Source organism: Pithys albifrons, chromosome 25, assembly GCF_047495875.1.
Source record: "Pithys albifrons albifrons isolate INPA30051 chromosome 25, PitAlb_v1, whole genome shotgun sequence".
In the NCBI taxonomy this organism is placed as follows: domain Eukaryota; kingdom Metazoa; phylum Chordata; class Aves; order Passeriformes; family Thamnophilidae; genus Pithys; species Pithys albifrons.
This window is the reverse complement of record NC_092482.1, coordinates 6706075-6729552: the sequence shown is the minus strand read 5'-3', so window position 1 is coordinate 6729552 and position 23478 is coordinate 6706075. Positions and strand designations below refer to the sequence as shown.

The 23478-nt window shown below is 47.6% G+C and overlaps 1 protein-coding gene and 1 gene segment (V, D, J or C); both read right to left on the bottom strand.

Annotated features, from left to right (window-relative positions):
- The window catches only part of LOC139682821 (uncharacterized), a 25064-nt gene extending 1586 nt beyond the window's left edge, over positions 1 to 23478 (bottom strand). The window contains exons 1-6 of one of the 3 annotated variants that reach the window (XM_071577435.1): positions 23336 to 23478; positions 22967 to 23114; positions 22576 to 22664; positions 20371 to 22364; positions 17636 to 19922; positions 11453 to 12985 (exon numbers count right to left, since the gene is read on the bottom strand). In XM_071577435.1, the coding sequence (XP_071433536.1) occupies positions 21838 to 22364; positions 22576 to 22664; positions 22967 to 23114; positions 23336 to 23393 (822 nt within the window). In that variant the 5' untranslated portion in view covers positions 23394 to 23478 and the 3' untranslated portion in view covers positions 11453 to 12985; positions 17636 to 19922; positions 20371 to 21837. Of the gene's footprint in view, positions 1 to 11452; positions 12986 to 17635; positions 19923 to 20370; positions 22365 to 22575; positions 22665 to 22966; positions 23115 to 23335 lie in introns of those variants that run through there. The other 2 variants (XM_071577436.1, XM_071577437.1) reach the window with 2 other exon arrangements.
- LOC139682825 (immunoglobulin heavy variable 3-11-like) lies at positions 11453 to 14524 on the bottom strand. The segment is given in 2 exon segments: positions 11453 to 13938; positions 14160 to 14524. Coding segments are annotated over 2 exon segments (519 nt in total).

Below are 23478 nucleotides of genomic sequence, written 5' to 3'. Positions count from 1 at the left end.
AGAAGGATTGCAAATCACTCAAGTGACCTTGCAGCTGAGAATAACCCTTGATAACCCAGAGTGAACTGCAGCTCCTGATCTTCCAGCATGGACCGAGTTCAGAGGCCATGTCTCTGTTTGCGCCTCCCTGGGTGTTGCTTCAGGATTCCCAGGGCTATCAAGATAATGGAAACAAATTTACTCTTTTTTGTTTAGTCCTGAGTTTGTGACTGTTCCAGCTGCCTGTCTGTGCTGACTCACATCGGGTGATGGCCCAGGGCACGTGGGCCCAGATGGGATTCTTGTTGATCCTGCTGATGAGGAGGGAGGTGAAGAGAAGGAGTAGTGGATGAATCCAGCTGGTCAACAGTTGGTTACATAGCTGGCATTGACAAATGGACTTGGTTTCTATGATGATGGGATCCTTTTTGAGGACTGAGAACTGTTTGGAAGAGATGGGACCCACCTGATTCAATAAGACAAAAATGTTTTTGCCAACAGGTTGGCCAACCTGGTAAGAGCTTTAAACTGGGAACGACAGAGAAGGAAGAAGATGATAAATAATCAAGGGAGAAAGTCATTGGAAATACTGGTACAAAACATGGGAGGAATGGGACTATCAGGACAGGTTTCATAATAAAAAAAGAAAAAAAGGCTAAAAGGGGTGCACTTCAGGAGCATGCACTAAATAAGGAACTATCTATGGGGAAAAAGAAATTGCTCTGGGAAATTAACATGACTGGGTGCCTCTTTACAGTGCCCGTGCAGGAGTGCATGCAGTATGGGGATCAAGCAAGGGAAATTAAGCTCCAACAGCAGCTGCAAGTCCATAATCTCATTGACAGTAGAGATGTGGTGGGACAGCTCACCAGACCCAAGAACTGGAAGGGGTGATGCAGTGCAGGTTAGTGCACATTGCCTGGGCTCCTCTCCAATAGGGAATCCTAGAATGGTGTGGGTTGGAAGGGACCTTAAAGATCACCCAGTTCTGACTGCCTGATGTGGGCAGGGACACCTTCCACTAGACCAGGTTGCTCCAAGCCCCATCCAACCTGGCCTTGAACGCTCCCAGGGATGGGGCAGCCACAACGTCACTGGGCAGCCTAATATCCCACCTATCCCTGCCCTCTTTCAGTGGTAAGGCATTCCTTACCTGCTGTCAGTCCAGGCCCTTTTCCAAAGTCCGTCTCGAGCTCCTTTGGAGCCCCCTTAGGCACTGGAAGGGGCTTGAAGGTCTCCCTGGATCCTTCTCTTCCCCAGTCTGAACAAGGCCAGCTCTCCCAGCCTTTCAGCTTTAACACTGGTTTCAGAGCTGCGGGATCATGGAGATGTGGAGGGATACCATTCAGCAGTATTGTAGTGACTGAAGTCAGGCTGATTATGAAAGTCAGACTGGGAAGGCAAGTGAGTTGCAGAAGCTATTGAGAGACAAGGTGGATCAGGTCAGATTGCAGAGCTGCAGGCTATCCAGTTGGCTTTAGATGTCACTGAACAAGAAAAATGGCCAGAGCTCTACCTCTCACCTGACTTGTGTATGGTGGCAGATGCTCTGTGGGATGGCTGGAACAATGGAAAAACACAAACTGGCAGCACAGAGGGAAACTCATCTGGGCTGCTGAATTGGGGCAAGACATCACTGCCTGCACAGAGAAGCTGGCTGTGAAAGTCTGTTGTGCAGATGCACAGGTACCCAAATCAGGCTACTGAAGAGCATTGCAACAGTGGACAGGTAGATTGAGCTGCCAAGATCAAAGTGTCTCAGGTGGATCTGTTAATTATTTCTGGCTTAGTGGGCCCAAGACCCCTCAGGTCATCAGGAAGGGGTGCAACATCCAAATGGGCTTGTGATTGAGGTGTGGATTTAACCATGGACTCCATCTCTCAGGTTATACACAACTGTGACACGTGCTGCAATGAAGCAAAGTGAGTGAAGCCCCTGTGGTGTAGTGGACAAGAGCTGAAACATAATCTGGGGAGGCCTGGCAGATTGATCCCATCACACTCCCCAGACCAACCAAGGCAAGTGCCACATGCTGACAATGGTGGACACAAACCCTGGATGGCTGGAGACGCATCTTGTGCCTCAAAGCACTGCCTGGTACACCATACTGTGCCTGGAAGAGCAAGTCCTGTGGTGACACGTCCACTCAGAGAGAATTGTGTCACACAACAGGACTCATTTTAGAAATAGCCTCATTGACACCTGGGCCAAAGAGCACGAGACGGAGTGAGTGTATCATATTCCCTGTCATGTACCAGCCTCTGGGAAAGTTAAACAGTAAAATGGGCTGTTAAAAACCACATTGAAAACAATGGGATCTACATTTAGTAAAGGCCACCTGGTTACTCCACACCTGAGGCTCCACCAGTCGAGCTGGGCCTGCCCAGTTCAATCCTCCACATCCCACTGCTCTGAGTGGATGGTTTAAGCAGGAGGATTAAATTGGAGAATACCATTCCTAAACTGTGTAGTTTGGGATTATTATCTAAATTCTCTCCCCTGCCACTTAACTGCCCAGGCCAGCGGTTAACAAAAGAAGCAGTTAACTGTTGATTGCTCGGGTGGGGGCAGGTTTGTCTCTTTTGGGGTTTTTTTTGGATATTCTTCCTTGTCTTGGCTCGGCGGAACGCGGGAGTGGGGGCTCCAAGGAGGCAGGCTGCCCTGCTGGTTACTGCTGGGTTTTTCCTGGCTGTCTGGCTGCTGCCTACTCCGGACTACTTTTCGTGCCACGCTGCTGCTGCTGCCTGCCTTGGATTTGCTTCTGGTTGCTCGTACCTTTCTGCTTCTTGGACGGGGAACACAGGGGGAAGAGACTGAGTCCATCTGAAAGCTCACTGCTCGTCTGTCTCGCTGGAGAGGGACTGAAACTCACTCTGCAGCCAGCCGGGCTGTGACATGGACACTTAAGTATAATCTTTTCTCCCGGAGGAAAACCTGCTGGGTTTTGTTGTTGTTTTGTTTTTTTTTCTTTCTCTTGTGGTGTTGAGGAAAGTGGGTTGCACTAGTCTGTTTATATATATATATATATATATATATATATATATATCAGTTATCCTTCTTGTATTAAAATTCCTTTTCTTAAATTTGATAAAGAGTGGTGTGATTATCGTGGAGGAGGCCCCTCCCCTGCTTGTGGGTAAAACATTTTGGTTTTTTTCCCCTTCAAACCGAGACATAAACCATGACCACCTCCTACTTCCAAATGAGAAAGAATTTCTGGTGGCTGCGAGATGCTCAGGGGCAGCAATGTTTGAGCTCAGGATCCAGAGAGTAGAGAGCAATGCAAAAAAGAGGAGTGAAGCCCTGGACTTCAGGAGAACAGAATCTGGGCTCTTCAGGGATCTTTTTGGAGGAATCCTGTAAGTTTTGGTCCTGGACAGAGGAGGGGTCTAGGAGACCTGCTCATTTCCAGAGATTAGCTCTTTCAAATTCAAGAATGATTCATCTTGACAAAGCACTAAGTCAAACAAAGGTTGCAAAAGGCAAAATGATGAACAAAGGGATCCTGAATAAACTAATAAATACAAATCAACTGTACATGGTTCAAAGTCCTTGCTCTGATGTTTCTAGCTGGGACATTGCTAGTGGAAAGTGCCCTTTCTGGCCTCCTGTTCTTGTTCCTCATCCATCTGCTTCTGGCCACTGTTGGCTATGAAGGTAAAAGGATCTTTGTTCTTGCCAAAAACCTCTTCTGTGCTCTGAGATGAAGAGAAGAACATAATGCTGAGCTTTAAGGGAAACATCTAAATACACTAAGTTAATGCCCTCTTGTTCAACTTCACAATCAGATGTCTAAAATGACATCAGATCCAAACCTTGAAGAAATTGGTCTTGCATAAAAATGTTTTTTCTGCTGTTTGAGTAATTCTGGATGTCAAATTTTTCTTTGTCCACACAGTTGTCTGAGGAAAAATAGACCATGTAAGGCACCATGTTTTCACATTCAGGAGAAAGGAGTGAGAGGACAATTCATGTGTGGTGGTTCAGTCACTTTCAATCACTGTGGTACGTAGTTCACACTGTGGTAGACAGTTCTACAAAAATATTTAGGGGGTCTTTTTTCAGTGCCAGGTGATGTCTGCTCTTTTATGTCTTTGAAGAGCTGGCTTTTATTTTCCTGCTCCTCTACAATGTTCTACTTCTGAACATCTAATACAGTTCTAGAGGATGCTCTGCACTACAAGTAACATTATCATTATAGTTTTATTTTCTGACAGACAGCATTGTTAGCTTTAATCTCACTAAAATATTGTCCATACTTCTCAAAAAAGAATATTACTGTTAGACTTGTTCTCATTGATAGGATCTGATTACTTGCTTGTGTTTTAACAAACACCAAGAGAATTAGGGTGAAATATTCCAGAGTATCTGTAGCATCTAGGTATTATCTGTAGGCTTGCTAATTTTCAATTTATTTTCATTCTGTATTTCCTAACTGTTTTCGGGCCTCTAAGCATATTTGTTCTCAAAGCCCATTTGCATGACAAACTAATAATCACTCCATGTTTATGAATTCTTTAGAAGTTATTTTGGTTTAGCTGATGGTGGTTCAATGGACTCCATTTACCTTAATGTGCTAACGTTGCTTATTTACTCAGATATTGTACTTTTAGTGTTTCTGAGTATAGTTTTTGTAAGGGTCACATAATTTTTTTTCCTGATTGTATGCACCATTCCTTTTTCTAAGTCTCTTTAATCTCATGAACTGATTATTTGACCATGGAGTTGTCCGTGGTTCAAAGTTTTGATTTATTTGTATGTGCCTTTCACTGAGTGTGAAGTTGAGGAACATCTGGTTTTTGTTGACTGAAGCTGGCTTATAATTTGATTTTTGTCTTACTTTAATGATCTTGAATGATAACTTGGAATTGTGTAGCAGTTTCCTAGTCCTCAGATCCAGTTCTAGGACATGAAAAAGAAATAGCATTATTTCATCCAGTTTGCATTATTGTTGTCATTGAGTACAAAGGTGTATTTCTCATTTTTAATCACTGTTCTAAATCCCAGTCCTGCTATTTTCCATTGTTAACATAAGCATGTTCATCTGCTATTTCCTTGAGTGTGTCAAATTGTTTTCTCCTCCTTATTGCTTCTCTCCTGCATGAAAGCTGTAGAATGTGCTGACCTGACCCTTTCAGCCTGTTCAGCTGTTGGCATGACAGAGAGAACAAGCTCTAAATACCTCCTCACCCTGCTTGTCTCCGAGATCTCAGAGGCCATTGCACAGCCTGTTTCCATTGCAGTGGCCACAGAGCACAGCTGTGCTCACAGACTCCCACAAGCCACGTGCTTGAGTCTCTTTGGCTTAAAAATTGAGTTCTGCCTTTCTTCTTTCCATCTCTGTCCTGGTGCAGGTCCTTCAAAACATTCCAGGAGATGCTCCAATACCATCAGTGATGTGCTGGAGAGAATGTTTAAGCTGTGTTCCACTAAGTCACACTGAAGACCCGTATTTGAGTTCTGCTTCAGAGGAAATGGGAACAGAGGAAGTCCCCCTCTCCTCCAGAAGAAATGTGTCCTAGGCAGATGAAGACACATTTCAGAGGCTGTTTGAATTCCTTCAGCCCTTGCTGAAAGGTGTATGTTGGAAGAAATTTGAACTTAGAAGCTTTTGTGCACAGCCCAGGCCATGGAGAGGGAAACGAGGCCTCTGTGTCCTTGAGCCTGCTTCAAGAAGAGCAGGAAACAATAGATAGAATGCGGCAGCCGTTGGGAGAAGCAGGTAAACACATTGATACAGAAAGGCATAGTTTTGAGAGAAGCACCAACCCGGCTGGTAGCACGCCCTGGCCACTGACCAATAATATTCCTGTACTATTTGTAGACTGAGAGAATATGCGATATGTGTGTGTGTAATGTAAACAATAAATCAGAGCACAGATCATACTCCTATGGAGGTTACATCGTGATTCTCGCGCCGGAACCCGGGGAGCTCAAAAAACCGACATTTTTTACTTTAATTGGTGGAGAATCGCAGGCTTAAATGCGGTGATTGCGGATTCTTACATGTCGGTCGGAGTCTGGACCAGGTAGCTGAGATCGGTACCGGTGGAGCTGGGCTGATCGTTCACGCTGAGGAGGCGGGGTAGGAGAGGCTGCTGACGGAGCGAGGTGCACGGACCGTGGTAAGCAAAAGCGACGGTCGCTCCCTCCCTCCTACCGGGGGTCTTGGCTTACTGAACAGATGGAAGCCGAGACAGCTGCTGCGATCTGGCTTTTGCTAAGCATACTAGCTAAGCGAAGTGAGGCAGTCAGTGGACAATTCTTTAAAAAGCTCGTTGTATGGGCTAAACAGCAAGGCTTTTTCCAAAGCCCACCCACGTTATTTATGTGGGAAGCTATGAGAAAGAACCTCTGGTATGAACTCAGAACTAACAGGAAACTTGCAAGGGACGCGTGGCAGAACGTAAAAGCCGAAAGGACTGGTGCGTTTTTCCGTACTAGCTGCGATCGGCTCCTGTTCCCGCCGCCGCAGCCCCCGCTGCAGCCACCCTGGGGGGGACACCTTTGGAAGTCGCGCACAACTGCTGGCTTTCCCCTCGCTCCTGCTGCTGGTTCTCGCCGGCCTGGAGCGGGCGTTGCGGGACCGGCTCCGGTCTCTGTGGAAAGCTGCTGCCACCTCTTTATGCCCTCAGCCCTGGCCAACACCGCTGCGGCTCCGGCTTTCGCCGTTTTTGGGCACTGCTGCGCGACCGCCCCACGCCGCTCCCGCCCGCTGCGGTTTTCTTTTCACTGCCTTGGGATCGCCGCTTTTCCCCTCCCGCCACCCCTCCCTGCATTACACACAATCCCAGAGTCGGCACAAGAAAGAGAGCACAGAACGGGACACGGGACACGGGTCTGTACTTGCAAAGGACAGTGCAGCCCGATCGTACCACGTGGGCTTTGTTCTGTGTGGTCTCCGAACTCCACACATTCTCTTCAGCCTGCAAAAAGCCGTGAGTTGCCAAAAACTGCTCTCTTAACTCTGTTTTGCTTCGTTTTCATCTGTGGAGGCTGCAACACCTGCTGCCAGTTGTATTCCAGCTTTCCGATGCAAGAGAATTTTTCCCGCGTAGTTTGAAAAAGGCGCTTCCTGCTCCGGGATGGGAGGGGTCGGCCGGCCCCCCCTCCGATGGGGAGGGGAGTCTCGCAAAGGACTCTGGTTGTTGTGGTTTCAGCTTACCCCTGACAGTCTGCAAGCCTGTCGGTTAACCAGAAAGCAAGAACTTGAGTGACCTCGCTTTAACAAACATCACCCCAGCTTGCCTTTGAGACAACGGAGCACAGGCACCCGATGCCCTGCGGTCACAGCCTTACAATACATCATGCACAGACAAAATGCAGCATCTTTCTCCAGCAATTCAGAGAGCAGCAGAGAAGCCTAGGAGAGATCTGTTGAACTGATTTCTCTGTTAATTTTTGGCTTTTCTTAAATGGTTATAGAGTGTTCTAAGCATTTAATAATTTGGAGAAAAGTTTCTATTTTTGTCTCCACAGGTTGAAGTCAGCGATGGATAAGAACAGCCAAGTTCCTCTGACTGAATCAAGATCAGTTAGCTGAACATCTGAGTGGCTGATTAAAGGTTTAAGTTTGATCCCTCAGATTCAAGATTCATAACGCCTGGTGATGCTTGATGTGTCTCCATCTGTTAGTTTTAAGCATTTTCAAAACAAGCTCTTTTTAAAGTGCAAAAGTGAATTAAGACAAATGATGGTTTTAATTATAAAGCATTAAATTGGTTAAGACATGTTCTTTTAAATACAAGAATGCATATTTACCATAACACTGGGATTGTAAGACTTAGAAGTGTTAAAATCTGTTTTTATGAATGTAAACCCCAATGCGACATAACCAGTTTATAACAGTAATGTTGTGTAGTGTTGTTATATTTCTGTTAAAGTTTTTAAGTTTTTCTTGATGCATCAGTGGCAGTGCCTGCAGAAATGTTTTTTCATTTGTTACAGATAATGATGTTAAGCAAATAGAATAATGTTTGGGTTTTTTCTTTTGTTAAGACAATTAATTTGTTAAGCTGATAGAATAATATTTTTACTTTGTTAGAGGGTTAAGATGTTAAGCAGAATAAGTTAAGAGGGTGTTAATTGAGTTAGCAGAGTAATGTTAATTTGGTAATGGTTTAAGTCATTACAGTAAGGTTACATTTATAGCTTTGACTGTGTTGTTAACTGGTACTTTTCCTATTTAGGGTTAAGCTTGCTACATTGCAAATAGAGCAGCATTTAAGTTACTTGTTCTAAAAATAAAAAGGGGGAGAGGAGTGACAGTAAAAGTGAATGACAGACTGAATAATAGAGTGAAAGATAAATAAAAGTAGCTAAACAAATTGCTTCAAAATAGACTATAGATAGATTATAACTAAAAAGTTTTTATCTATAGTGAGAACTAAATTGGAGATTTTTTGTAATTGTGACACTTGTGCTGTAGTTAACACCAAGTGCAACTGGTCTTCTGCAAGGGCCCTGCAGAAAGCTGTTGTTGCTATTTTTTTATGGCACAATTACAAAAAGGGAAAATTGTCAGAATGACAGTATGTGTGTATCTATTTTCTGATGTTTGTAATGACTGATGAATGTGTCTTTAAAAGGCCAAAGAACTACCTGAAGAATTTAAATGCCCTGCAGATGGACTCAAGCTGCTCAATCTGCTCCTGCTGCCCCATCTTCAGATGAGCCTGTTCACACTCCCAGCGACAACGAGGAGGACGGCAGCTGGACGTGACCGAACCCACGGCTCTACTAAGCCCCTCAAGTGGAATCCTCGTTGCTGTGAGTTGCTGTGACTGTATAAGATCCTTGGTCATAGGGGACTGGGTGAAGTGTGGGAATTCAGCATCTGGTAACAGTTGCCATCCAGGGTAGCCTCTGTGAAGAGTGTTTTTGAGAAAAGCCTAAGTTCTATAGTGCATCCACAACTTCCTGTAATATCCTAATTAGAGTAGTTGAAGTGAGTTTGTTTTTAGACGCAATGGGTAAGGAAATTGTTAGTTGCTTCTGTTGTGTATATCTGCTGTGTGTTTTAGTTAGTCCCGGTACAGCCTCAATCCTTCACAAAATAGAGCCTAATAACAACATTTGGGTTACTATTGCTAAGGAGACTGGAGAAGATTCCTTCTCCACACCCAGAGACCCGTTTAGGACCTGCCTGATAGTAGACCCAACATTTGCCCCAAAATGGTTTAAGGGATATGTAAAGAATGAAACACTGTGCACAATGAGTGATGCCACAGCCAAGGCCACCAAACCAATATTTGCGTACAATTACACTGCTTGGTGGCAAGGCGTGTTAATTATGTCATTAAATAGAGCCATAGCAGAACCCCAGGAGTTAGACCTCATGGCATCAGGTCCCCCAAGTTTTGGAGCTGTGCTGTTCAAGGGAAATAAAAAGACTGCTACCCTGCTGAAGTCCAGTAAAGTTCAATTGTCATCTGTGCAGACAGTATCACCGAGGCCTTCTGTCTATAGAAAGGTTCAAGAAAACAACTACTGTCCTCCAAAATGTCTGTATTCCGACGTTTGGGGGAATAACACTATGGGTCTAGCCTTGCCAGAAGGTCTGTTTTTAATTTGCGGAGATAGAGCATGGCCTGGTATCCCCAGTAATCCAGTTAGAAGCCTTTGCTATCTTGGTAAACTTACTCTGTTCAACCCTACCATAGCTCAAATGCTGAACAACACCTTATGGAATCGCACCAAAGCATTACATAGTAAACGATCAGTATACCAACCAGGGCCAAACTCTGACAGCAGGGTAACCTTTTGGAGCACTCCCGTCAATATCATCACATCGATAATAGCTGGAATAGGTACTTCGAAATCTTTACGGGTAATTCGACAGCCTGCTGGACTGGGAAAAAACTAAACATAACATTCAAAGTCCTTTCGGAATTGACCACTGATGTAGATGGCGACAGGCATGCAGTCCTGCAAAATAGGGCAGCCATGGACTTGCTGCTGTTAGCTCAAGGACATGGGTGCAAAGACTTTGAAAGAATGTGTTGCATAAATCTATCTGATCATTCCCAATCTATACATAAAAGCCTTGAGCAGTTGCAAGAAGGTTTCAAACAACTGACAGTTTCAATTTCTCCTTTCAGTGATTGGCTGAAATAGTTGGGTATTAGCGTGTGGTTACAAGATTCACTTAAGTAAAGTGTTGTGTGTTTAGCTACTATTGTAATCTGCTTGCTTGTGCTTAGCTGTGCCTTAGGTTGTATAAAACGGCTAGTGGTAAAGTCAGTCAACCAGGCCTGAGCTGTGCAAAAAGAAAAAAGGGGATTTGTTGAAAGAAATTTGAACTTAGAAGCTTTTGTGCACAGGGAGAGGGAAACGAGGCCTCTGTGTCCTTGAGCCTGCTTCAAGAAGAGCAGGAAACAATAGATAGAATGCGGCAGCCGTTGGGAGAAGCAGGTAAACACATTGATACAGAAAGGCATAGTTTTGAGAGAAGCACCAACCCGGCTGGTAGCACGCCCTGGCCACTGACCAATAATATTCCTGTACTATTTGTAGACTGAGAGAATATGCGATATGTGTGTGTGTAATGTAAACAATAAATTAGAACGCTGATCACACTCCTATGGAGGTTACATCGTGATTCTCGCGCCGGAACCCGGGGAGCTCAAAAAACCGACATTTTTTACTTTAGGTGTACACTGCTGCTTTCCAAAAGGAACTCCTGGCCCTTCCAGCATAATTATTTTTATCCCCCCTGAAATCTCCATTTGTATTTTAACAAAATTTTCTCCTTTTTTGGCAGGGAGATGTGGGGGTGAACAGCTCGCTCTGAGCCTGTCTCCCAGCACATCCACCTGATTTCATCAGACATTTACAAGAGCTTTTGTCCATGGCTTTTTTATTGATGGAGAACTAGTTCTAGGATACCTTGGTCATGGAAGTAACTTTTCTCTTAAAGGCTGTGTGGGGATTATGTTCTTCTGTTGAGAGAACCATCCCATTAAACCTTTCTTCCAAATAAGGGATGTTACTGGTCACAGAGTAACAGGTGCTCATAGGAAACTAGATATTTAGATATTGAGCATAAAACAGTAACTCACAATGTTCCTTATGGAGAGGACACTTAAAAGCAGTGATTTGAAAAGTGAGCTACAGTATCTGCTTGTGGAAGTCCCCGAGCTGCTGATACCTACAAGAAAAGAAGGAGGTAACAGAAGAAATAAAGTGGCCTTTCCTTTGTGTCTGTAGCCTTTGCAAGACATTTGACGTTGGCCTGACAGGCAGACTCCTGTGATGAATGGCAATAGATTAATGCACTGCAGCAATCCTTCCCTAGAGTCAGATGTGGTAATCGGGACAAAGTCTGAGAACAGCTGACTCTCTGGCATATGCAGCTCTTGTATAGGATGCCTCGGGCACTCTGCTTGTGAACACAAGCACATGGATGCATTTGCTTAAGTCTCCAAACATCTTCCATGAAAATCTATACTTCCAAATAAACAGTCAATCCCGAGAATAAGAAAAAAGTTTTTATTCACATGAACCCAAATTTAGGAGTGTAGAAAAGGAATTTTTCATCATGTCCTGGGAAAAATCATCTTGGCAGGGCAGCTCCTGGTGCAGTGCCACTCTCAGATACAATTAATTGACTTTTGCTACATGTTATGACAACATTACTGTGAGACTCCCTACACAATGTGAAGTATCCAAATGCAGTTGAGTTCTGCCTTTCCACTTTAAAATTTTAACTCCTTCCATGCTCATTGTGTTTCATTGTCATGGTTTCACCACAGGTGGCATCGAAGCTCCTTTCCTTCTGGTTGGATGGAGGAGAGAGTAAAAGTGAGTAAATTGTGAGTTTAATAAATGACTCATCAGTCTCATAAATAAAACAAATACTTTGTGTACAAGCAAAGCAAAGCAAGGAATTCATTGCCTTCTTCCACTGAGACACACTGCTCAGCGTATCCAGAAAAGCAGGGCTCCATCATACAGAGCAGTCACATGGAAATACAAATGCCATCACTCAGTGTCTCTCCCTTTCTCTTTCTTCACCCATCTTTATATGCTGCCCATGATATGATGTGGTCTGGAATACCCCTTTGGTCAGTTAGGGTCAGCTGTGGGCCATTGACTTAGGAGTTGGACTCGATGATCCTTGTGGGTCCCTTCCAACACAGAATAGTCTGTGATTCTGATTCTGATTCTGTGAACCAGCTGTGTTCCCTGCCAAATTCTGTGCACCCACAGCTATTCACTGGCAGGGGGTATGAGGAGCAGAAGACGCCTCAACTCTGCCAGCTCTGCTTAGCAGTAACTAAAACATCCCTGAATTATCAACATTGTTTTCAGCACAAATTCAAAACATAGTCCCATTCTAGGTACTGTGAAGAAAATTTACTCCAACCAAACCCAGCACATTCTTTAATTAAAAACAAAACCAAAACTAACCAGCCTCTTTCTCTGGCTCCTTCTGCCTGTAGAAGATACTGAAAAGGAAGGAAGAAGTTAACAACATGTTCATGGTTTGGGGTGTGCTTGTGGAAGGCTGCTGCTGCTATTGTTATTATCGTGTCTGTTTCTGGGGAAAGAAAGCACAGACTAGTCTTGAGAAGTTTGGGATGAGCCTTGCCTTGCAGCAACCACAAAAGACCTTGCTGGATTAAAGCCCCTCCTTCCAGTTCTGCCCTGGCCCTGCCCGTTTTTTAAGCACTGTGCCCTTTTCAAATTCTCTGGTGCTGCAGAAATAGGTGGCCGTGTCTGCAGCTGCTGGTGAGAGTATTTCCAGCAACAGCTGGTTTCTAGAGGGGTCTGCAGAGCTGGAGACTCGGGTCTGGAAGGATGAAGCGATGTGCTGGAGTTCTGTGTAAGGATACTGCAGTGCTATGTGCTGCAGCTCTTTGCCAGGAGTCTGCCGGATCCAGTCCCATGCATAGCTGCTATCAGTGATGGGGACACCAGAGATGTAACAGGTAAGCAAGACAGATTCTGAGGTCTTCCCTAATGTAGGGCCTGAGGCCTCTGTCTGCACCCGGGAAATGCCATCTGCAAATCCAGGAGACAAAGATGAACAGACAGGTACAGTTGCAGCAATCACTTCAAGTACTCCACCACCTCCCTGGCTTTCTGCATGTGATCTCCAGGATCCAGCAGCAAACAAACACACTTTCAAACCCTTGCTTCCTTTAGAATCTCAGATCTGGGAAAGAAACATAGGCTTCCCTATTCTCCCACTAAGCTCCCAAAGGAGCTTCTTGAATTTCCCCATTTCCTCTGCTTACCCCTCAGGGAGCAAAACTCATGGGCTGAACTCAGTGGACTTGAGCTGTGCCCAAAACCACAGCAGGGCTGTTCACACACCTCAGCATTTGCACTGGGTGCCCATAATAGTGGGAAACGAGGGGAACTGGAAAAGTTTCCAGAGGTGAAGCAGTTTGGGGGGATGGGTGGTGAGTTGACAGGACGCATGAGAAGACGACAAGTGTAAGTGTTAGAGCTCATATGGGGACAGCAAAAGGTAGGACGTCCCTACTAGAATCAAACATTTGCAAACTCTAAGCTGTGATTACAAGACTCTTTGGGAGCAACCCTGTATATCTGTGGGATAAAGCCCTTTCCAGCTCCGAGGCAGAGAGCCGGGACACTGACGGGTGGTTTGTGTTCAACCTCAGTCGGATTTCGTGTCTCTGTGCAAACAGCACAGAAGTAGCAGGCACAGTCCCCAGCGTGCAGGAGATGCAGGTTGAGAGATGCCTCAGAGCGGGAATTGTCCCGGGAGGCTGTGGCTCGACCCTCCACTGCTGGACTAAACTGAATATGTGATGAATAATGGCTTATCCAGGACACCCACTCGAAGTCCCCTTTGGGTGCCTGGCGGTACCAGCGAATATAATGATTCTCGAAGGTGATACCGGACCCACGGCAGGAGAGGCGCACGGACTGCCCGGGCGCTCGCAGCCCCCCGCCGGCTTCCTCCAGACTCAGCTGCGCCCGCACCCCTGCAGAGGGAGAGCGCAGGCACCGGGCAGGGCGCGACCACGGGCCGAGGATGTTCCCGCACTGCCCCGGAACCCCCGGCGCCGGCACAGCCACAGCCACCACCCTTCCCTTCCCCCCGCTTTTGTTCCAGTATCTGTCCTTGTCCCTGCTCCTGCCGCTCCCTGTCCCGCTTTCTCCTCGCGCAGCCCTGGGCTCGCTGCCCTCCCCGCCCGGCTCTCACCTGCCGGCCCCAAGGCCAGGGCCAAGCCCAGCAGCCACGGCCCCAGCCCGGCCGACATCGTGCCCGGCCGCGGCCGAGGGCTGTGCTGGAGCCGCACACGAGCCGAGCGGAGCCGCGCTCGGGCACCTCCTGCCCGGCCCCGCCTCGCCGGGGCAGCGCCGGCGCCTCTGCCCGACCCCGACAGAGCCGCCCGGCCCGCCCGGGACACGAGAAGGGGCGGGCACGGGATGCCGCGGACACAAAGCAGCGCCGAGGAGGTGGAGAGCACATTGTCAGAAAAGGACCCGAGAGCTCTTGTGGACAGCTTGCCCAGAAATTTGCTCTTGGAGCAAAGAAGTTCAACGGGATCCTGCGCTTCGTTAGGCAAAATACTGCCAGCAGGTCAGGGAGGCGATGGGTTCTCCCTGCTCAGCCCTGCTGAGGCCACAGCTGGAGTATGGGGGGCACATTCTGACTCCCACAACGAAGGAGAGTTAGATCTGCTGGAGAGAGGCCAGGGAAGGGACTGGGGTACCTCTTGCAAGAGCAGTGTCTGAGGGACTGGGACTGTTTACCATGGAGAAGAGAAAGTCTGGGGTTTGGAAAGGGGAGATGTTCTTTCATAAATATATAGAAAAAGAGTTTTAGATCACAGACTAGTTGGGGTTGGAAGTGAAATTTAAAGGCCATCTAGTCCAACCCTCCTGCAAATATCACACACATCTTCAACTTGATCAGGTTGCTCAAGCCACACCCAATCTGATATTAAATGTATTCAGTGTTGGAGCAGATCCACTTACAGGGGGCAATTTGTTTAATCACCCTCATTATAAAAGATTTCTTCCTTGTACCTTGCCTGAATCTACCCTCTTTTTGTCTAAAACTGTTACGACTTGTCCTATCACTATAGACTGTTTTAAAAAGTCTTTTCCCATGTTGCTTTTAAGCCTTCTTTTTATAAAAGAGACATCTTTCCAACTCACCCTTTCTGTTATCCTATGAAATACTCACAGGCCCATTCACACCTCTGTAGGTGATATTGGCTCCGGGCAAAGGAGAAAACTTACTTTGCAATGTCTGTCAGTTCCATGCCTCCCGAGGGGAGAGGCAAGGACACTTAGCATAGAATTACCATTAGAAATTATTTTTTTTAATAATTCAGATATGCACATGACTTTGGAAAGATGGGAAAGAACATTCTTATTTGACTAGTCACATGACTGCTTCCTGGAGCCCAAGAGGTCTATTGCTGGCCATGGCATATTGCTAGAGGCTGTGTGACTGGGCAGAGTAGACAGGAGGTTATTCAATCAAGAAATGATGAGAAGAAGCTCTTCCTTTCCCCCTCACAGCCACTTAAAGGTCACTGGTAGAGGATTGCTGGAGGTACATGTGACAAATTTCTCCCACAGCAACTTCTTCTCTACACTAAACCAACCCAGTTCTCCCAGGCTCTCCTCATATATCAGCTGCCCCTTTCCTTGTCTTCATGGTTCTTCATTGCATTGGTTTTTGTATGTCCATGTCCTCATCCTGGGAAGTCCATGAGGGGACACAGGAGTCCACAGTCTCACCAGTGCTGAGTACAAGAGGATTCTTCCCCAGTGAGCAAGGAGTCAGGTCAGCATGCCAGGAGGCTTCTTGGATAAACGAGGCCAAGGAAAATGCAGGCCCACTGCTGAATGGGATGGGGATCTGGTGACACAGGACATGTGTCCGAGTTTCAGCCAGGAGAGGGTTAATTTTTTACCATAGCCGGGAGGGGGCATGGCCAGCCCCTACGGTTATTTTATACCATCTGAAGTTCCTGTACTCAAGTAAGGCTTTCCCTCCCTCATTTCCGGGGGAAGGGGAAGGTGACATGGAGGTGAGCAGTCAGAATATGGGTGAAATGGTCAGATAGTGTTTTACTGTCCACGTAAATTGTTTCTTTGTCTCATACCATTTGTTATTAATATTGTTGCTCTTACTGGTCCTTTCTTATCTCTTTGCTGTTTCCAGTAAATATATCTATCTCAACCTGTAATTATCAGCTTGTCTCCAATTCTCAACTCCATCCCAGGAGCCAGAAGCAGGAGAGCAAGAGGGAGGAGCGAGCAAGCAGCATCTGGTTTAGGAGAGTCTCAGTGTGGGGCAATGAACTGGGGGGTACTATTCCTAATTCACAACAATGTGGAAAAGGGCTGAGGTACTGAATTTACCTCAGGCTTTACCAGACAGAACAGTCTTCAGGAATCCCAGGTCCCAGAGTCCAGTGGGAGAGGCTGAAGCAAGGAACATGTACCCTGGAACAATTCATGTCACTGAACCCTTTCCTAGGCCATAGTAAAGGACATTGTCCACATCGTGTCCAGGGAAGTCAGTGCTGAAAGCAGAACTAAATGAAGAATCCACAACATCCACTCCCTCCTCAGTCTAGTGACAGAGAAGACTGCAACCTTCAAGTTCAGTGTGAGCGCTTGTGGAACAAGTAGAAAGTTCAACAGCACAACTATGACATATGAAAATGAGGTACTCTATTTCAGACCTGGCAATGATACACCAGTGTCCAAAATGAAATTTGTCTGCTTGTATGCAGTCAAGCAGACTGTTGGTGTCTAATACAAATCTAAGAAGACCCCACTGCCTCATATTAAGCCAGGGTTTGGCTCTCTTGCTCTTTCAATGAAGATTTTCAAAGAGAAATTGTATTCAGAGCCCTACCAGGAATGGAAATACCCTGTGGTAAAATATTTGAGGGGGTCACTGTATTTTAAAGTTGAACTGCTCCAGCCCAAAGACGCAAGACTGGAGCTGAATCTGGATGACTGTCAGGTTACGAACTCCCAAAGCCAGGTCAGCTTTCCACAGTGGCCCATCCTTAAAAATGGGTGTGAAAACAGTGAAGACTCCTATAGAACTGTCTTCCATGAAGTCAACTATAGCCTCAGAGCAGAATTCCCTCAGCACCTAAGGAGATTTGAAGTGAGGATGTTCACCTTTGTACAGGGCTCAACTCTGTTACAGGAGCAGCTGTATTTCCACTGCAGTTTGGTGATCTGCAACACTAAGCAACAGCCTTTAGACTTTCTTTGTCCAAGGAGATGCAATCCTGGGAAACATGGATTTGCCCGCACTCTCCACCAATTGAAAACCTGTCTTGGTTTTGTCCTGGTCTCCAGCTCAAGCCGCCCCCCTCACCCCTTCCCTCTCCTTCTCCCTCTGCTCCCCGAAGCAGGGAAAAGCAAAGGAAAAAAACTTGAAAGAAGCTGAGCCAAGTCAAAATATATATATGTATATTCTCTAAATACCTACAATTATATGTATAAAATTTACACCCACAATAGGGAAAAGGGAAAGGGGAGGGGAAAGGGAAAGGGGAAAACAGGGGCGACAAGAAGAGAGAGAACAAAAAACAACAATGGGTGAGGAAGAACACCCCCGCCCACCCACCAAGTAATCCAGTACAACACAATCCCACCACCACTCTTAGAAAAAACCCAGCTTTTTCCTCTCACTTGGGAGGGTCTCACTCATGCTACTTCCCCGATCCTCTGTGTGGCTCTGATAAGGGACTGAGCAGTAGCAGGGAGACGTCTGCCCTTCATCTCCACCGGAAACCCAAGTGAGCTAAACTGCTTGTCCTCTGTTTCTCATCCAGTGGGAGGGGAAAAAATGAGTGAGGAATACCTGGGAGATAAGCCCCTCCCTAGTTACATCTGATTACCAGGGAAGACCCTGTCTTAAACTATTACATCCACCAACACCCATTGTCTGATTTTAGGAGGCTGTAAATGTAGTTGAGCACTATTTCCACTTCAGAAAGCCATGGTGACTGTTCATGAGGAAGGAGGGGCAGGAGGTGCTCCAGAGGCCAGAGAGATTCCCTGGCTGCCCATGATGAAGACCAGGGTGATGCAGGTTGTCCCTTTGCAGACAATGGCAACTGATGGTGGAGCAGATATAGACCCTGCAGCCTGTAGAGGAGCCCACACTGGAGCAAGTGGACATACTCTGGAAAGATCTGTGACTTCCTGGAGAGCACATGCTGGAGCAGGCTCCAGGCAGGAATGATGCTCCCATGGAGTGAGGAGCCCACACTGGAGGAAGTTTTCTTGCAAAACCTGTACTCTGTGGGACCCGTGATGCAGCAGGGGGATACTGAAGGACTGCACCCTGTACACGGGACTCAGGATGGAGGAGTCTGTGAGGATCTGCAGTCAGAGAGAAGAACCCAAGTTGGAGAAGTTTCTGGAGAAAGGTCTTCCATGGGATGGGCTCCACAATGAAGGAAAAGAGCATGAGAAGGAAAAAGCAGCAGAGAAAATGTGTTATAAACCAACTACAAGCCCTATTCCTCAACTCTGCAATGATTAGGAGAAAGAGACATTTCTGTATTTGTCCTCATTTCTCATTATTCTACTCTGATTTCATTTGCAATAAATGAAATCTGTGAGGGTCAATAAAACTACTTGACCCCAGATATGGGGGTAGAAAATGGAAAGGTTTATTGAACATGTAACATGCAATTTAAAGGCACTGGAGCCAGGATATGTTAATAAGGAGGATAGACTATGGTAACATATGTTAAATAGGGGATTATACAAGTTTCGTCTATGTTGCACAATTAGTTAATAATTTTTTATACCCTGGATTTATTGGGAGGAAGAAAACAAAGGGTTTTAACATGAATTGATAATAATAATCTTAAAGTCCATCTTTATCTTGGAACCAGAGACAGTTAATCTACATGGCTGAACATCAACAGGCCTTGTCGTCCTTAGTGATGAGATTTGCCTCAGCCTCTGCTGACCAAAGGTTACTGTTGAAGCTTGTCAGTTCTTTTTGTGCTTATTCTTAAAAATTTCAATTCCTACAAAATCCTTTTTCCCAAATGGAAATTTCCCAAAATTTCTTTGCCTATGATGGGAACTGCTGGGACATCACCCTTTCTGTATCTTTGCCAAAAGCCTTAAATTGCATGTTTTCCCCTCTGCTTAATTGTAGAGGGGAACTGAGAGAGTGACTTGGTGGGCACCAGGGGAACAGACAAGGTTAACCCACCCCACCTTCTCTACTTCTTTCTAATCAGGTGGCCTGCAGCAGCCACAAAAAGCAGTGGTATTTCTGCTTATCTGTCTTTCCGAAACAGCCTGTCTCCATCCCACATAGCATTCTGAAAGCTCCTGCAACACAACTCCATCATCCCATGACTGCAGCCAAGCCACAGAGGAAAAATGGGGCTGTGCTGGAGAGGAGCCCAGGCAACACACACTAAAACTGCATTTTCCTAAACAGCTTCTGAAGTTCTCAGAATAGATCCTCCTGCATCATAAATGGTATCAGACCTTCTACCACACTTCCCTCTTTTAACTGCCACCTTGCCAGAGGTCAGTTTCGTGCATCTACCATTGCCTGACAACAGCCCCTGGTGAGCAGCTGCCAGAAAGAAATGCTGAGAGATCTGTCTTCCCATCAGTCAGTTTTTGTTCCGCTCTGCTGCAGAGCTGCTCCAGGGTGATGCTACTCCACAGTAGTACAATCCTGCATCCTCTGGCTTTGCAGCCAGGATCTGCAGTGTGAAACTGTAGCTCTCCACTGATCCCTTAAAGCGATCTTGGAAGCCTTCTCCATAGCTATCACCCTTCATGTAAATCCATTCCAAAGTGCCATGTGGGCCCTGATGGTACCAGTACATGTTGTAATTCCACCCCAGGGTCATACTGCACTGGAAACTGACTCCACCTCCTTCTTGCACAGCCAGTTCCCTGGGGTGTTTCTTCAAGGCTTTCTGGCCAACTACTGCTGTGGAGAGAGAGAACATTCCAACATCCCTTCAAGACGACTCTTCTGTCAATGAAACTGCTCTGAATGAGCACAGGAGGAATAAGAACCTCTCCCAGGCAAGTGGGGCATAGTCCCTGTGCTGCCATCCCCAAGCTGGGCTTTGCAGGATGGGTGGCAGTGCCCCATGAGCAGAGTGTCCAGTGCAAGCACAAAGCGTTTGGCCCCAAGAGCTGAGTGCAGCAGGGACGTGCCCTGCCTGTCCCCACCCTGCAGAAGAGGCAGCTTGGATGGAGGTAACATGGTCCCAGCTAGAAGAGGAGGAAGGTGGTTCCCACTGTGCTCCCCAGGGATGGTGGAACACATCAGGCCTGGAACATGTCAGGCTGCAAGCACAGCTCCACAGAGACATGCAGAGCACACAGGCATGCCCAGATCCTGGGGCGCATCACCCCTTCCTTTCACTTACCTAAAATGGGCAAGAACCCCATACACAGGACAGTCCACATGGCCGGGCCAGCTCTGTCTTGCCTCTCTCCAGCTTCTCTCTGCCTGCAGTACAGCTCTGCCCACACCTTCCCTGCCTCTGCCTCTGTCACTGCACTCAGGCTCAGTCCCTCCCAGTCCCTCCCTGTATCTTTGACATGAGTGAGAGTGAGAGGTGGGGACTGGAGGAGCAGAAGCTTAAGCTGTTGGGGCACTCCCGGGTGTCTCTCACCTTGCAGGGTGTAAGAACAGAATTCATTTGGCAGGAAAAGCTCTGGTGTGCAAAGGGTGATGTGTTGCCATGGTGTCACCCCTGATCTTTCTCTGAGGAAGTTTTGCAGGGTGATGCTGGGACTTTGGAGCTGACCTGGCAGGGTGACACCTTGTCCTTCCCCTGGCCTCCTGGCTCTTGCTGCTTCTGAGCTGCTGCTCCTACATGAGACCCAGAATCCCAGCTCCACCTGGACAGGGCATCCTGAGGTAAAAGTGCTCCTCACCCTGCTCCCTCCACTCTGGCCCAGCACTCTACTCACTCCCATGATGACATTTCTCCAGCTGTCTCTTCTTGTCAAAGCTCTCCAGCTCTCCCAAGGCACAAAGAGAGCCCAGGACTCAGCCAGGACCAAGCTGAGGGGACTGCTCAGCAGAGCCAGGACACTACTCAGCAGGAACCCAAATCCTTCTCATGACCATAGAATGGGACACCTATGACCCTGACACAGTGTCACCATCCTGGTTGTCACCATCATTTTAGGGAGCATTGCCCACTCCACAGTGGTGCTATACAGACTGGCTGAATCCTTTCCTTTCCCCCTCTCTTTCTGGGTACTTCAATTCCCCTTGTGCAGGGGATCCTGAGGACAGAGATGGGAAAGGGAGTTGGAGAGGGTAGAGAAGCCCACTGAGAGTGAAGGCTTGAGGCTTGGAGAAGGAGGGGGATGCAGAACCAGGCAGAGCTATGTTGCCCTGGGATATGTGGGGCTGTTGCAGCATTGTAGCAGTTACTCTGAGATTAGCTCAGTTTGTTAGGGCATGGTTCTAATAGTGCCAAGGTCACGGGTTTGATCCCTGTACAGGTGGACTTGATGATCCTTGTGGGTCCCTTCCAACTGAGAATATTCTGTGATTCTGTGACATCCCAGATTCTCTAATGCCTCAAGCCCATTGAGGCCCCTTAAACTTCCCTCAGCTTGTGGGGAGAAAAAGCAGAGAGGGAATTTCTCCCTGTTACATACTGAGAGAACATGTGGCAATGGTTCAGAGCTGCACCAGAGGAGATGAGATACAGGCTGGATATTAGAAGGCATTTCTTTACTGAGAGGTTGATCAAACATTGGAACAGGTCTCCTGGATACGTGGTCAATACCCCAAGACTGACAGTGTATAAAAGGCATTAGGAAAACACTCATTCAGTAAAACAACTGGCACTACATTTGGTTGAGGCCAGTCCTTATAGCTCACTTTCAGTTGTCTCTCCTGTGCCCCTCTCCCCCTTTCCACTGAGAGCACCAAGGCACAATGTGACCCCATTTTCTTTGATCCCAGGCACAACTGTCTCACTGACTGCCCCCTTGCATGGGCTGTGTCCCGTGTGAACATGCAGGAGGGGAGGGCAGGAGGGGAGGAAGTTGATCTTGTTCAGGCGCACCCCAAGTGTCTCTTGCTGTGGTCCCTGCAGGCTGCAGTAATAGAGTGCACTGTCCTCCAGCTTCAGCCCTGTTATGCTCAGTGTCCCAGAGCTCTTGTCAGCCTGGCAGGAAAACCTCTTATGGACAAAAGGGGCTGTGTGCCTGTAGGAGCCTCCACGGCCCTGGCACTGCAGCAAGTACTGCAGGGGTCCACCAGAACGCTGCCGATACCAGAATATGTAAATATAGGAGGCACTGGAGCTGTAAGTGCATCGTAAGGTCCCAGAATTCCCTGCTGGCCACCACACTGCAGACCTTGTTGCTTGGATCTCATTACCCTGAAATGCACCTGAAACAAAAGCCAGCCCATTCTCATCAATGTTTTTCTCTCCCTGATGCCAGAAGATGGCCCATAAAAGGGTCAAAGGAAGCAGGCAAAGGTGTTGTCAAAGCCCATGGGCTCTTAGTGTCCCAGGGAAGAAGAGGACCAAGAAAGGCAGAGAGGGGCAGGAGCCAGCAAGTCATTTGGCTTTTTGGATGACTGAAACACTTTAACCTACCTCTACAGAACGGAACACTGCAACTGGGACTCGGGTGAAGGAAATTGTCAGTGTTAGGAAAGGAACTCTCACAGAAAGTCCAAGACCACCTGCAATGTGCAGGAATAGCCTTTGATTCTTTGGGAACAGCCCTGAACAACCACGGAATTCTCCATGTCCAAATCTCGTGGACCCTGTGCCAGGCCCCAGCAGGTTTTGTTAAAGCTCAGCTGGTTTCCCTGTCCCCGTGTGAACCGCACAGCAGTATCGGGCAGAGTCCCAGGACTGCAGGGCCCACAGGGACAGATAAGCCTCGAACTTGGAACTATCCCAGAAGGCTGAGGCCCGACCCTCCACTGCTGCCCCATACTTCTGTATAGTGCCCAAGGGGGAGTTGAACAGGGACACCCACTCGAGGCTTCCTCCGAGTGCCTGGCGGTACCAGCGAATATAATGATTCTCCAAGGCGATACCGGACCCACGGCAGGAGAGGCGCACGGACTGCCCGGGCGCTCGCAGCCCCCCGCCGGCTTCCTCCAGACTCAGCTGCGCCCGCACCCCTGCAGAAGGAGAGCGCAGGCACCGGGCAGGGCGCGACCACGGGCCGAGGATGTTCCCGCACTGCCCCGGAGCCCCCGGCGCCGGCACAGCCACAGCCACCGCCCCTCCCGTCCCCACGCTTTTGTTCCAGTATCTGTCCTTGTCCCTGCTCCTGCCGCTGCCTGTCCCGCTTCCTCCTCGCGCAGCCCTGGGCTCGCTGCCCTCCCCGCCCGGCTCTCACCTGCCGGCCCCAAGGCCAGGGCCAAGCCCAGCAGCCACGGCCCCAGCCCGGCCGACATCGTGCCCGGCCGCGGCCGAGGGCTGTGCTGGAGCCGCACACGAGCCGAGCGGAGCCGCGCTCGGGCACCTCCTGCCCGGCCCCGC